Source organism: Saccopteryx bilineata, chromosome 4, assembly GCF_036850765.1.
Source record: "Saccopteryx bilineata isolate mSacBil1 chromosome 4, mSacBil1_pri_phased_curated, whole genome shotgun sequence".
Classification (NCBI taxonomy): Eukaryota; Metazoa; Chordata; class Mammalia; order Chiroptera; family Emballonuridae; genus Saccopteryx; species Saccopteryx bilineata.
This window is the reverse complement of record NC_089493.1, coordinates 10454631-10469763: the sequence shown is the minus strand read 5'-3', so window position 1 is coordinate 10469763 and position 15133 is coordinate 10454631. Positions and strand designations below refer to the sequence as shown.

The window sequence follows — 15133 nt, the reverse complement described above, 5'->3', positions numbered from 1 at the left end:
CTTATTGTGCAGGACAGACCTTACAAAAAGTGTGGTGCTCCCTGAATTAATAGAACTCTCTAGGGATGAAGGCGGCAGTGTGCGGCTTGCAGCATTTGAAACGTTGGTTAATCTGCTTGACATATTTGATTCAGGTAAATCTTCATGTGGACACATCATTGCTTCTGAAAGCAGTGTTTTCCTTATTAGTTTTGCTTCACTAATAAGGAGTAAGGTAGATGCAGGACAGAATTTCTATGTTTCATGATGAATGTTCCCATCTCTCTCTTTGTGGTCCTTCCTCTCTGCTCCCACTTTTCCCCTCACGGCATCCATTGTTGCTACATAGTACATACTGCTCTTTCCTCTCAGCAAAATTTAACTGACTCGTGTGTAGGACTAAAGATTTGCCTTGGTTATTAGCCTTTAACTTTCCTCAGCTAATTGATCCTAAGAAAGATCTTGATTAAAATAATATTTAAATTGCCTGACCAGGCAGTGGTGCAGTCAATAGAGTGTTAGACTGGGACGCGGAGGACCCAGGTTCGAAAACCTGAGGTCGCCGGCTTGAACACGAGCTCATCTGGTTTGAGCAAGGTTCACCAGCTTGAGCCCAAGGTCACTGGCTTGAGCAAGGGGTTACTCGGTCTGCTGTGGCCCCACGGTCAAGGCACATATGAGAAATCAATCAATGAACAACTAAGGAGTCTCAATGAAGAGTTGATGCTTCTCGTCCCTCTCCCTTCCTGTCTGTCCCTCTGTCTGTCTCTGTCACAAAACAAAACAAAAAACCCCACAATATTTAAATTAGTTTTCTCTCCTTAATATTTTAATGCTATAGAAATCTCATGGCCCACAGAAGGAGAAATCTGGGATAGGGTTTTAAATGGGAATGGGTAAGGAGGTATTTCTTAGTGTTGTGCAAATTAAATCACAAAGACAGTTAGCTTTTCTCCTGACTGTGTGACTAGACTCTTGACTAAGGCTTTTTTTTTTTTAATCAGGAAACATTACCATTTTAATAGGATGAAAATTGGAAAGGTATATGTCAAGTACTCAGATGTGAAACTCTATTATGTAATTGTAAGATTATATTCACTGGGATTAACAAAATGTTGCCTAAACTAGGAGAGTCTCTTAAAGATTATTGCAGTGTGGATAATAACTATGCATGAATGTTATGGAACAATCATTAGGCTGTACGTATGATGAGCCAGAGGTGTAAAACTGTAGTGCGTGGTGAATGACTGAATGAATGGGTCTTCTCATCCTAACAATGCAGCAGCTCCCACATCCAAACTAGAAACTTGGTATCATCTTTGACCTCTTCCCCTTCTCTGCCTCACCCCTGGGTTTTGGCAGCTCGGGTCTAACCTGTGCTCATGGCTTTATTTCCTGCCGTTCTTCTCCTCCTCTGCTGTCTGATGCTCCAGCCCCACTTGCCAGTATCCGGCATAGCAGATTCATTCATACCTTTAGCCTTTCCACACACTCTTTCCCTTCCTATTTTTTTTCCTTCCCTCTATTTTTCTTCTAGCCTACTTCTTCTCCTTCTTCAATGCTAGCTCTCATATTTCTCTCCTTGACACTTTTCCAAATCCTTTACACCAGGGGTTGGCAAATTATGGCCTATAGGCCAAGTCCCACTGCCACCTGGTTTTGTAAATGAAGTTTATGGAACATAGCCAGGCCTCTTGTTTATGTGTTGTCTATAGTTATTTTTGTGCTGTGGGGACAGGTAAACTGCAAAGCCTAGAGAGTTTACAAAAAGGATTTACAGACCCCTGGGCTATACTCCATCTTGTCTTATAGTGTTTGGTTTTAGCTTCTTTGCTGCTCTGAGTTTCTCAAGTACAGACATCATTTATGATTCATCTTTCTATTTAATTCATGTTTGTTCCATAAGAAGTAAGTTTTTGTTGAAAGAATGTCATTTAGTTAGAGCAGTGGATGTGGTACCGAAATGGAATTATAATAACAGTGATAACAATAATACTGATAAACCCGTTACAGCACTTTATTTAATATTGTTAGACCCTTCATAGAACAGTGGGTTCTTTCTGAAAGTTTAAGAGAACTATGGGAAATTTAGAGAGTAGTTAGTATTATGACTTACCAGTAAATACTACGAATACATCAGAAACTTCTGACTTAAGCAGACATACTCAAAAATTATTTAACTTGAAAGAAGAGTTATCTATAAGAAGTAAAAGTGGAAAAATTCACTATATAGACTATAAGCAAACTTAATTTCAATTAAAAAGCTACAGAATGGTATGAGATGAACGCCAGAGAGAGTAAGGAAGGTTTTTCTGTGCCTGCTTCTCATCTGTTGATATCAGTGTTGCTAGAATTCTTTTAGTTATTCGGACTCAAAACCTCAATCATCTTAGCTTTTTAATGTGTAATCACTTTATATATTACTTCCTATGGCCCACAATATAAAGTCCAGCCCCCTCAGTCTGGCATTGAAGTTTTTGATCATTTCAGTTCTCCTCTGACCCATTCTTCACTATGCTCCTCCCTCATCCTTGTTTTCAGATACTTCCTGTGACTGTGTGGCTAGCATAGTCATATTTCTTTTCTTTTTTTTTATAAATAAATTTTTATTTTAATGGGGTGACATCAATAAATCAGGTTATATATATTCAAAGAAAACATTTCCAGGTTATCTTGTCATTTAGTTCTGTTGCATACCCATCACCCAAAGAGAGATCGTCCTCCATCACCCTCTATCCAGTTTTCTTTGTACCCCTCCCCCTCCTCCTCCCCCCCTCCCTCCTCCCCTCCCCTCACCCCCTGTAACCACCACACGCCTGTCCATGTCTCTTAGTCTCGTTTTTATGTCCCACCAATGTATGGAATCCTGCAGTTCTTGTTTTTTTCTGATTCACTTATTTCACTCCGCATAATGTTATCAAGATTCCACCATTCTGCTGTAAGTGATCCGATGTCATCATTTCTTCTAGCTGAATAGTATACCATGGTGTATATGTGCCCCATCTTCTTTATCCAGTCTTCTAAATTTTTTTACACTGATTAAAAGCCTTTAAGCAAACTCTTGGCCAATACAGCAAGAATCCATAAAAGAATAGTGTCCTTAACATGTTCACCAAGTCCAAGTTGGCCCCATCACCATGCCAAATCCCTGAAAAATGCAACCCAGCCACAGTTCAGTCTATTAGGAGCTGTCACAGGGAGCAGGAGTCCAGGAAAAGTCCACATCCAGGAAAGGTCCGCATGGCACTGGAATTGTTGTCACCATTCTATACTTTGCAGCTCATGTCCAAGTCCCAATGACCGCTGCTTCTAGCTGGTAGTGATTCAGGTAGACTGGAAAAGCCAATTGCAGCATGTATGGATATGGAGCTTCTGTTCTCCTCTGCCTGGAGAGATGAGACCAGGTTGCTTTTCCCTGGAGCTCTGCGACTGTGGCATGGTAAAGAGAACCTTGGGATACACTAAGCTGGGTGGCAAAGGTAGATTCATAATAGAAGTTGGCAAAAGGGGGCATGAGAGCTCTAAATTAGGAGTAGGTCCCAGCCTGAAATATGAGTGGGGCATTGAGGTAGGAGGGATAAAGGAAACACTATATATTAAGCAAAGCAGCAGAAAATAGGACTATTAACACCCACAACAGAGATCTTTGAGGGAAGAATAAAAAACCTGACTATTCAGGCAAAACATAGTTAAGTGGCCCTTGTGCAAATGAGATCAGTTTACCTGCTTCTTGGAAGAAATACCCTAGGCTCGTCCACAGTGTTGTAGATGGGGCCGACGGCCCGGGACACCTTCAGCCTTCAGTGGCAAACCCCAGCATTCTGGGCAAGGTTAGGTCATAAATGGCTGGAGCAGGGCTGGAAGAGACTGAACCCTCCCTTAGAGGAGCGAGGGGGAAGCCTACCTTCTAGTGTCCCTGTTTCCTCACAGCAGAGGCATGTAAGCCTGGCAGGTTTTAGCTCAATGACCTTCCTTTTCACTATTGAAGCAGGCTCCAGATGGCATCCTATGAGACCCCTTTGGGGCGTTGGAGCCTTTAAGGGTGTATCCTCAAAGCTGGTAGTTCCCCTGATCTCTATTGGGCTTTTTCTGCCTCTAGGTATCTTAAAAGCCATACTCAGAAAATCTCGCTGAGGGGTTTGAGGATCCCCATCTGCCTATATAAATCTTTTCCATATATCTGGAGCTATTTGGAAAAAGACAAAACAGTGTTATCAGCTGGATCTAATAAGGAAGGTAGTAGTTTGCAGGCAAAAAAGATTTGGTGTCTCCTGTTCATCAGCATTCAAAAGAAATGTAAATTTTTTTTTTTTTTAAGTAAGACGCATGATATGGTAGACCTGTGTATAGTCATATTTCTTTCTGGAATTTGTATTCATTTATTTCCAAGTGTGCAACGTGGGCAATGGATCTAAAATATGTTTAATTTTGTTTTGTTTTCCAGATGACAGAAGTCAAACTATACTTCCCTTAGTGAAATCATTTTGTGAAAAATCTTTCAAGGCAGATGAATCAATTCTTGTTTCCTTATCTTTTCATCTAGGAAAACTATGCCATGGACTATATGGTATGTTGTGTCCTAAGAATTTCAAGATTACAGATCATTTTTTCCTTTTTCTCCGAGTGACTTCTCTTAAGTCACTAAACTTCAGCTATTCAGTTGTAGAACCTATCCTTTAAGTGTGTAAAATCTTAGAATTTTGGTAGCATTATTTAGAACACATTTAGGGATGACATTTTCCCTAACAGAACCTACTTGAAGAACAATGACAGAGTGAGGAAGGGATAGCCTTTACATTTCTGAACATTTTATGTGTTAGTTGGTAAATGATTAAAGGAGCTCAGGTATATAACTATTGGTACATAGTAAGTATACTTTTTTTTTTTTTTTTTGCATTTTTCTGAAGCTGGAAACGGGGAGAGACAGTCAGACAGACTCCCGCATGCGCCTGACCGGGATCCACCCGGCACGCCCACCAGGGGCGATGCTCTGCCCCTCCGAGGCGTCGCTCTGCCGCAACCAGAGCCACTCTAGCGCCTGAGGCAGAGGCCACAGAGCCATCCCCAGCGCCCGGGCCATCTTTGCTCCAATGGAGCCCCGGCTGTGGGAGGGGAAGAGAGAGACAGAGAGGAAGGAGGGGGAGGGGGTGGAGAAGCAAATGGGCGCTTCTCCTATGTGCCCTGGCCGGGAATCGAACCCGGGTCCCCACACACCAGGCCGACGCTCTACTGCTGAGCCAACCGGCCAGGGCCTACTGACCATTTCTTTAAATATTTGGTTCTAATTATGCTTTTATCTTTCTAATTTTTGTTTTCAATTGAACAAATGTTTTCAATTTCTCTAGGAATTTTTACTCCAGATCAACACTTGAGATTTTTGGAGTTTTATAAGAAACTTTGCACACTAGGTTTGCAACAGGAAAACGGACACAACGAGAACCAGATTCCACCCCAAATCTTAGAGCAGGAGAAGAAATACATTTCAGTACGGAAGAATTGTGCTTATAACTTTCCGGTAATAAATTATATGTGTGTACTGATTAAGCATTTTGATTATTACTAAAATTAATTGAATAGGTAGCATTAAAAATACTGCCTTATTTGACACTTGCTGTTTAGCGTTATGTCTGGTATATACAGTAGGAACCTAGAAAATATATTTTTTTAAATTTTTAAATATTTTTAAAATTTTAAACATTTTTTATTAATTGGAACCTAGTAAATACTGCTGTAGTTTATATTACTGCAATATATAATATAAATTAGAATTACATGCATATATTTGGATCTTCCAAATTTGATTTCTAACTAAATTATGATTCAGAGGATGTGATTCCAATTTAAGTGAAAGAATTATAATATTAGGTATTGATGCATGTTTTTCTCTCCTTCCCACTCATCTTCTCTCTTCCCCTCCACCAGGCCATGATCGTTTTTGTTGATCCTAAAAACTTCCACATGGAACTCTATTCTACCTTCTTTTGCCTCTGTCATGACCCTGAAGTACCAGTCAGATACACTATTGCCATTTGCTTTTATGAAGTAAGTCTCAAGAAGTGATACATTTGTTAACTTTATGTGTACTAGATGATTATTTGGTATTTTGTACAATTTTGTTTACAGATGTATTATAAAATACAGGCTTTATATCTTTTTCACATTCTAGTCCTAAATCTTATTTTAAAATTTTCATCTTAGAATGTTCATAGAAGACCCTGGCCGGTTGGCTCAGTGCTAGAGCATTGGCCTGGCGTGCGGGAGTCCCGGGTTCAATTCCCGGCCAGGGCACACAGGAGAAGTGCCCATCTGTTTCTCCACCCCTCCCCCTCTCCTTCTTCTGTCTCTCTCTTCCCCTCCCACAGCTGAGGCTCCACTGGAGCAAAAGATGGCTCGAGCACTGGGGATGGCCCCATGGCCTCTGCCTCAGGCACTAGAGTGGCTCTGGTCGCAACAGAGCAACACCCCAGATGGGCAAAGCATCGCCCCCTGGTGGGCGTGCTGGGTGGATCCTGGTTGGGCGCATGTGGGAGTCTGTCTGACTGCCTCCCCGTTTCCAGCTTCAGAAAAAAAAAACAACCAAAAAACAAAAAGAATGTTCATAGAAGTCATTTACATAAATGTTATATTTTTTTCATTCATTAATCCATTCATTGAACATATTTATACTAAGTGCTTACTTTAAGCCAACATTGTGGTGTAGATGTGAGTGTTGCAGATTTGAAAATAAAATCAGTTTTTATATGCTTTATAATATTTACATTTAACTTTGTACCTAGACCTAAGAACTTGATAACAAATGGAAAATTGAGAACTAGTTATTTAAATTTATTGTTTTTACTGCAATTGTATCATGTTTCATCAGTATAACTTTTAGATTCAGCTGTTACAACAACTCTTCATAATATAAGAGCAAAAGTGAGTTGGAATTTTTATGATGGATTTAATTACTACTGTAGCCCTTGAGGTTGAAATTTGGGGCGTGTTTCTTGAATGATTGCAGTAAGTATGTGCATGCTATAGTTGCAGTAAATGTATATAAACTTTAATTTGTAAACTTCAAAACTGTCACATAAAAATCTGTTCATAAGTGGCATAACAAACTATTTCCTTTCTTTATAAGAGGTGTAATACACATTCTTCTCCTCTGAGAACATTTCACCCCCCTCTTTGTACTGTGTTTCTATGTCAAAACATTGTTAAATTAACTTCTTTTGAATAATGTTTTTTCTGGTACAAATGAAATAAATGTTAATTGTGCAAAATCTAGGAAATATTCCCTTTGAATGGTATAATTAAAATAATTCCTCTGTTGCACAGTTAAGTCATCCTTGTAAATATACATATAGAAATGTGCTTTTGGAGAGGAGAGGACAGAGGTTCTGGCCAGCTGAGTGAAACACTGTCTCTAATGTGCACTAAGTGGGTATTTAGGTGGGGATGCCACGTGTGCTTGTATTTTTCCAGTGGTCTCTGGTGATGGGTGCATGAGATTAGAGTCTGAGAATGCGTATTTATGCAATATGAAAGTTTCTAATTGTGTTTATTTTATCTCATTTCTTTAATGTTTCATTTTTATTTATGTTTTAAAGTGGACATAATATGTTAAACATTAAAATGTGTATACAAAAAATATTTCACTGGTAAGAGTGAGTTTGGAAATCATTGCTATAGTTATTTGCTGGGTGTCTAGTTTCCTTATTCTCACAATCACACCATGTAGATAGGCTAATAATGACACTGTAATCCACACTGGTGGATTTAAATTTTCCTAATAGTGTTATTGCTAGATTCTGGTAATTATATTAATATGTTATAACTTTATTATTATTTTGAAAATATTTTCAACTCTATAGAGTAAAGGTTTTAAAACATTTTATCAGGAAACATTTTTTCAAATAAAGCTTAACTCAGAAGCCCAATATGTAAAAATAAAGGTGACGTACCGGCTGGTGTCTGTCCCTGCAGCCCTTCAATTGAACTTGCCTCTTTCAGCAGCCCTGGCCGGGGTGTGTGCTCAGAGCCTGAGATAGCCTCTCGGACCCTGGCGGCTGCTCTAAGACTTCCCGCTGTGCACCAGAGGCATGTGTGGGCTTATTATTGCTGGTGATATCAAAGTCATGGCTCTGATAAATTCATCTTTCCACACTTCCAATGCCATATGTTCATTTCCTCGTCCTCATATGTCTGCACTTCATCTTATTATGAAGCAGATTGAAAGGCTAGTTCTATGTGCAGTTGGTCTTCTACAAATCTACCAGTAATTTTGCATTTATGTTTGAACCTAGTTTCATTTTAGAAGAAGTATTGAACAATATTTTTAAATATGTAAAATTATTATTATAGCCTTTATCTCTAGTAGTCTTAAATCTGATTGCTACATTTTAGGTGTCTAAACTTCTGAATTCTGGAGTAAATTTAATACATAAAGAACTAATGACATTATTACAAGACGAATCACTGGAGGTAATATCTTCTTACTCTTTGGTTTTTACTTCTTTTATGTTAAGTCTGAATGTATCATTGCCCTTTTCCCTCCTGCTTCTTGGGAATTGCATGAACTCTTAAGACCCCAGAAGCTTTAAGTCAATGTATCATAGACTGGAAGTTGGGAAGCTCTTTTTAAAAGATTAGGTTTTAAAATATATTCAGCTTTTAAATATACATGTATATTTGTTTGTTCAGCAAAATTTGGAAATGCCAAAAAAAGTAGACAGATTTAAAAGAGTACCTTTAATTCCAATAACTATTACTATTTTGTTACATTTTTTTCATTTTCTGTTTTTTTCATATAAAGGTTTTTATTTTACACACTTTTAATCATATATTATGTTACACTTTATATCTTTTTTTAAATATTGTTTAGAAAGTATATTTGTGAAGGCTTTGAAATACTTAATTTTGATGCAATAGTATATTTTACTTACCTAAATGACTGCGAGCTTGCTACAGTGCAACATTTTAACACTTAGACATTACTGAGGGTGTTGTCTGAATTATGCTGCTTTTCAAAAATTTTTGAACATGTTGGTTGTATAGAAATAGCTGTCTCAGGTCTAGACTATTTGAACAGTATTAAGAAACAGATACACTAATCTCTTTTGGTAGTTTGGTGGTGATAAGTACTTTGACCAAGGCAGTTGATCATGTTTCTAAGACTCTCCAGCAAGAAGTAAGAAAATAGAAACTTCCAAAACGTTGTTTGGTAAATACTATTATTTCTGTGTAGGAATTGACTGATGATGTTAACTAATAATCTAAGATTAGAAAAACATCGTAATCACCGTAGTAGTAATCAATATCTCTATTCAAAGGTACTAGATGCTCTTATAGATCATCTTCCAGAAATCCTGGAACTTATGTCTACTGGTGGAGAAAGCAGTATTCACGAAAATAAGGTAAATCCCATATATCAGAAAGTTTCTGAACGTTGTAAAGTTTACCTCCCTCTGAGGAGCTGTTGTGAGGAATCAGTGAAAGGTTGTGTGGGGAAACAGCAGAGCTGGCCACATGTAGATGCTCAGTGAGTGTCTGCTGGAGTTTGAACAGCTGGAATTTCCTCCACAGGTCTTCTACTACCATATTCTTATTTGTTGTCCTTGGAGTTTACATGCATATTTTCAGTTTTTATTTGTATTATTATTCCAAGAATAGCAGCTGGTGAGGACAAAAGGGTAGGAATTTAGAAGGTCAGAGTTTGTTGACAGTGAAATAGAATAAATTTTACTATAATTAGAAGGGTTGTAAGAATCCCAGTCTTTATTTCAAAATTTTGTTTTCAGTAACTAATAAATTTTACTTATGGGTTATTTTTAAAGTATTTGATTTAAGCAGATTGTTATCTCCCTGTGACAACTGAGATGCCTCCTATGTTCTGAGATAGACAAGAGCATTTCTTGCCTCATGTATTTTTAGCTGAATAAACAGACTAAATCCTGCAATTGATTTAATTATTGTTGGTGCTTTTGGTGTGTTTTCTTTCCCAGTTTTCATCTCTGCCTGACTTGATTCCAGCACTCACAGCTGCTGAACAGCGAGCTGCAGCTTCTTTAAAATGGAGAACTCATGAAAAGCTGCTACAGAAATATGCCTGTCTGCCACACGTCATATCAAGTGATCAGATTTATTATCGTTTCTTACAAAGAATGTTCACAATCATGATGACAAATGTGAGCCCCAAACCTTTTATCTTAATCTTTGGAACTCACACTTGAGCTTGAAATTACTACCAAATTTTTTACATGCTTGAAATATTACAACAAACTCAGTTCATTCCATTCTGTCCAGAAGGATGTTTTCTTCCCGAGTCCCTTTGCTTCTCCAGTAGTTCGCCCTGTGGTCATCTTTTACCTAGTGGGAGAGAGGCGTGACAGGTGGTACCTCCACTTACCCTGTGTTTGTATGCTGCCAGGGAGAGGGTAGATAGACTCACCTTAAATGTATGGTCTTCATATTCAGTCATTTATTTAACAAAATTTATTGAGCATTTACTACGTGCCGAGCACAGTTCTAGATGCTAAGAATCCAGTAGTGAGTGAAGAGACAAAGGACCTAATCTTGTAGAACTTTACATTTTATTGGCAACAGACAATAAACAAGCACAGACGTGTATAATGTTGTCAGGGATAAGTATAGAGAAGCCAGAGGGAAAGAGGTGATGGCGGGCAGTAGCATGCTGTTGCAGATACAGTGGCAGGAAGAGGCCCCCTCTGCAAGTGCACTGCGTGCAGAGGCTTGAACAGAGTGGTGGAGTGGCCATGCGGATGTGTGAAGGACGAGTGGTCCTGGCAAAGGGAACAGTGACGCAGCAGTGTTGATACAGGTATGCGTGGCCGTGTGAGGAGCAGCAAGGCGAGTGTGCTGAGTGGTAGAGAGAGAGGAGGCTAGAGAGATGGCTGGGTCCACAGCACAGGGACCTGAAGGCCGTGACTGGAGTCTAGATAATTTTCTTTGTGACAGGGACGTCTTTGGAAGGTTTTGAGTGGAGGACTTTTTTTCCTACTTTCATTATGAAAAAATTTCCAAGATACAAAAAAAAACAAAACCCCAAAACGGAGAAAATACTATAATGAACTCTCCTGTTCCCATCACTTAGATTTTATTGTTAACATTTTGTCATGCAGGTGCTCCTGGACTTACGATGGGGTTGCGTCCCAGTATACCCATTGAAAGTTGAAAATATAAGTGGAATATACATTTAATACACCCAGCCTACCAAGTGTCATAGCTTAGCCTACCTTAAACATGTTCAGACCTCTTAAATTAGCCTACAGTTAAGCCAAATCATCTAACACAAAGCCTATTTTATAACAGTGTTAAGTATCTCATATAGTTTACTGTGTATATTGCTTTGCACCACAGTGAAGTTGAAAAATCCTAAATCAAGCCATCATAAGTTGGGATGTCTATATTTGCTTTTTTAATTTCATTATGCTGGAGAATTTTAAATTCTAGATATTATATTTTATCTCTAAACATCCAATATTTATTTCTAAAAAAGGACATTCTATATAATCATAATGCCATTACATTTAACCAAGTGAACAAGTATTCTTTAATATCATTTAATATTTAACCCATATTAAAATTTTACCAATTATCTTTCACCAAATGTCTTTTATATTTGTTTTATTCCATGCAGGATATAATTAAGGTCTCTGTATTTCCTTAGGTTGTTACAGCTTTTAATTCTCTTTTAATCCAGAACAGAGTCCCTCCTCCCCCTTTCTCTACTTTTTCATGATATTGAATGTGGAAAAGACTTAGTTGTCCTGTGGAATATTCCAACTCTGCCTTTGTCAGATTGCTTCTTCATGAGGCCATTTTGTTCATCTATTCTCCATGTTTCTTGTAAACTGGAAGTTAGAACTAAGAGCTTGCTGAGTTTTAGGTTAAACATTTTTGGCAAGAATACTTCATAAATGCTACTGTGTATTATATTGCATTGTATCTGGATAGCTGTCCCTCTATAAGTGACCTAAGGTTGGCTGTGGAGTGATGACAACTCTATTAGTCCACTTCAATATTATATTTTTTCCCTTGTGATTTGCACTGTAATCTGAAGCTAACACCCAATTTCCCATCAGCCTTTTACCCGTTAGTTTTAGCATCCGTGATGTTAACATGAAATATGAAGATGCTTCCAGAAGGATATAAGCACAGTGATTGGAGAAGCAGATAACACTGCTTGTACTGTTACTCAAGAATTTAACATTGATTTGTGGGGCCAGATTATTCAGAATAGGTATTAATAGACTAGTTTAATTGTCTTTCTTATTTCTTTAAGAATGTCTTACCTGTCCAAAAAGCAGCTTCACGAACTCTATGCATTTTTCTACGTTATAATCGTAAACAAGAACAAAGACATGAGGTCATTCAAAAATTAATTGAACGTAAGTAATCATTGTCTCTTTGAAAAAAAAAGTTAACAAAGTGGTTGGCCTTAGTTATAGTTTATGTCTGACTTACACTGTGTATCATTCTGCCATGAATAATTAGGCTGATGCTGGTAAATACTTGAAGAGCTTTTGTATTTGAGTTTTATTGGTTATTTTGTTTTGTTTTGTTTTAGAAATCGTTGTGACAGGATCAGATCTGTGATGAATGCAAGTAATAATACTTTGGGATTTTTGGTGTGAATTTCTACACTTGAGAAATTAAAATATTTACACTCATGTTGAAAGCCTAGTTTCTCCCCCAATGAAATAAAATTTGGAACTAAAATATAAGCAGACTACCCATGAATCACAGCATTGATTTCATGTTTCTACTTTAAATATTAACAGGGAATTTTTTGTTTTTGAATAGAGTTGATAGTACCCATAAATGTGAATCTGGTGAGTCTAGGTGGTTTATAAAGTCTTAAAAAAAACAAAGTCAATTAACAAATGCATATTTATTTTAATTTTCTAAAGGCCAACATCAAGACAAAAACCTTTAGTGAGGGTGTTAATTCTAAAAATACTGGCCTACTTCTGTATCTACTTAGTGAGTTCATTAATTATTGTATGCTTGATTTGACCATAAGGTCTTAAAGCAGGGGTCGGGAACCTATGGCTCGCAAACCAGATGTGGCTCTTCTGATGGCTGCATCTGGCTCGCAGACAATCTTTTTTTTTTTTTAATAAATAAATTTTTATTTTAATGGGGTGACATCAATAAATCAGGTTACATATATTCAAAGAAAACATTTCCAGGTTATCTTGTCATTTAGTTCTGTTGCATACCCATCACCCAAAGAGAGATTGTCCTCCGTCACCCTCTCTCCAGTTTTCTTTGTACCCCTCCCTCTCCCCGTCTCCCTCCTCCCCTCCCCCCACCCCCTGTAACCACCACACTCCTGTCCATGTCTCTTAGTCTCGTTTTTATGTCCACCAATGTATGGAATGCTGCAGTTCTTGTTTTTTTCTGATTCACTTATTTTACTCCGCATAATGTTATCAAGATTCCACCATTCTGCTGTAAGTGATCCGATGTCATCATTTCTTCTAGCTGAATAGTATACCATGGTGTATATGTTCCACATCTTCTTTATTCAGTCTTCTATTTTTTTATAGTGATTAAAAGCCTTTAAGCAAACTCTTGGCCAATACAGCAAGAATCCATAAAAAAGTAGTGTCCTTAACATGTTCACCAAGTCCAAGTTGGCCCCATCACCATGCCAAATCCCTGAAAAATGCAACCCAACCACAGTTCAGTCTGTTAGGAGCTATCACAGGGAGCAGGAGTCCAGGAAAAGTCCACATCCAGGAAAAGTCCGCATGGCACTGGAGTTGTCACCATTCTATACTTTGCAGCTCATGTCCAAGTCCCAATGACCGCTGCTTCTAGCTGGTAGTGATTCAGGTAGACTGGAAAAGCCAATTGCAGCATGTATGGATATGGAGCTTCTGTTCTCCTCTGCCTGGAGAGATGAGACCAGGTTGCTTTTCCCTGGAGCTCTGCGACTGTGGCATGGTAAAGAGAACCTTGGGATACACTAAGCTGGGTGGCAAAGGTAGATTCATAATAGAAGTTGGCAAAAGGGGGCATGAGAGCTCTAAATTAGGAGTAGGTCCCAGCCTGAAATATGAGTGGGGCATTGAGGTAGGAGGGATAAAGGAAACACTATATATTAAGCAAAGCAGCAGAAAATAGGACTATTAACACCCACAACAGAGATCTTTGAGGGAAGAATAAAAAACCTGACTATTCAGGCAAAACATAGTTAAGTGGCCCTTGTGCAAATGAGATCAGTTTACCTGCTTCTTGGAAGAAACACCCTAGGCTCGTCCACAGTGTTGTAGATGGGGCCGACGGCCCTGGGCACCTTCAGCCTTCAATGGCAAACCCCAGCTTTCTGGGCAAGGTTAGGTCATAAATGGCTGGAGCAGGCCTGGAAGAGACTGAACCCTCCCTTAGAAGAGTGAGGGGGAAGCCTACCTTCCAGTGTCCCTGTTTCCTCACAGCAGAGGCATGTAAGCCTGGCAGGTTTTAGCTCAATGACCTTCCTTTTCACTATTGAAGCAGGCTCCAGATGGCATCCTATGAGACCCCTTTGGGGCATTGGAGCCTTTAAGGGTGTATCCTCAAAGCTGGTAGTTCCCCCTGATCTCTATTGGGCTTTTTCTGCCTCTAGGTATCTTAAAAGCCATGCTCAGAAGATCTCGCTGAGGGGTTTGAGGATCCCCATCTGCCTATATAAATCTTTTCCATATATCTGGAGCTATTTGGAAAATGACAAAACAGTGTTATTAGCTGGATCTAATAAAGAAGGTAGTAGTTTGCAGGCGAAAAAGATTTGGTGTCTCTTGTTCATCAGCATTCAAAAGAAATGTAAATTTTTTTTTTTTAAGTAAAAAGTATGATATGGTAGACCCGTAGGAGTTCCAGGATATGACTACCCCCTTTAAAAAAAAATTTTTTTTTTTAAATTGACCTTAAAATGTTTGCTGAGTACACTTTAATAATACCTTAACTTTAAAGATTGTAAGCATGACAAAATACAGTGAATGCTTTTGTTCCATATGCAGGAGCATTTTCAGTTTAGCCAGTTTAGGAAATCCAATAATAGAACAATGCATACAGACAATGAGCTATAACATGCTTAGCAGCCTCTCCTGTCCTGACAGAAGTTACTATAGATCCGGAATATGTATCCACTGTAATGTGGACATAC

General features: G+C 38.5%; 1 protein-coding gene across 3 annotated transcripts in view; it reads left to right on the top strand.

Moving 5' to 3' along the window:
• The window catches only part of PPP4R4 (protein phosphatase 4 regulatory subunit 4), an 88171-nt gene that overhangs the window by 46077 nt on the left and 26961 nt on the right, over nucleotides 1–15133 (top strand). For all 3 annotated transcript variants that reach the window (XM_066276532.1, XM_066276530.1, XM_066276533.1), the window contains 8 exons: nucleotides 13–134; nucleotides 4424–4546; nucleotides 5325–5494; nucleotides 5902–6021; nucleotides 8365–8442; nucleotides 9291–9374; nucleotides 9963–10145; nucleotides 12263–12368. In XM_066276532.1, the coding sequence (XP_066132629.1) occupies nucleotides 13–134; nucleotides 4424–4546; nucleotides 5325–5494; nucleotides 5902–6021; nucleotides 8365–8442; nucleotides 9291–9374; nucleotides 9963–10145; nucleotides 12263–12368 (986 nt within the window). The remainder of the gene's footprint in view (nucleotides 1–12; nucleotides 135–4423; nucleotides 4547–5324; nucleotides 5495–5901; nucleotides 6022–8364; nucleotides 8443–9290; nucleotides 9375–9962; nucleotides 10146–12262; nucleotides 12369–15133) is intronic.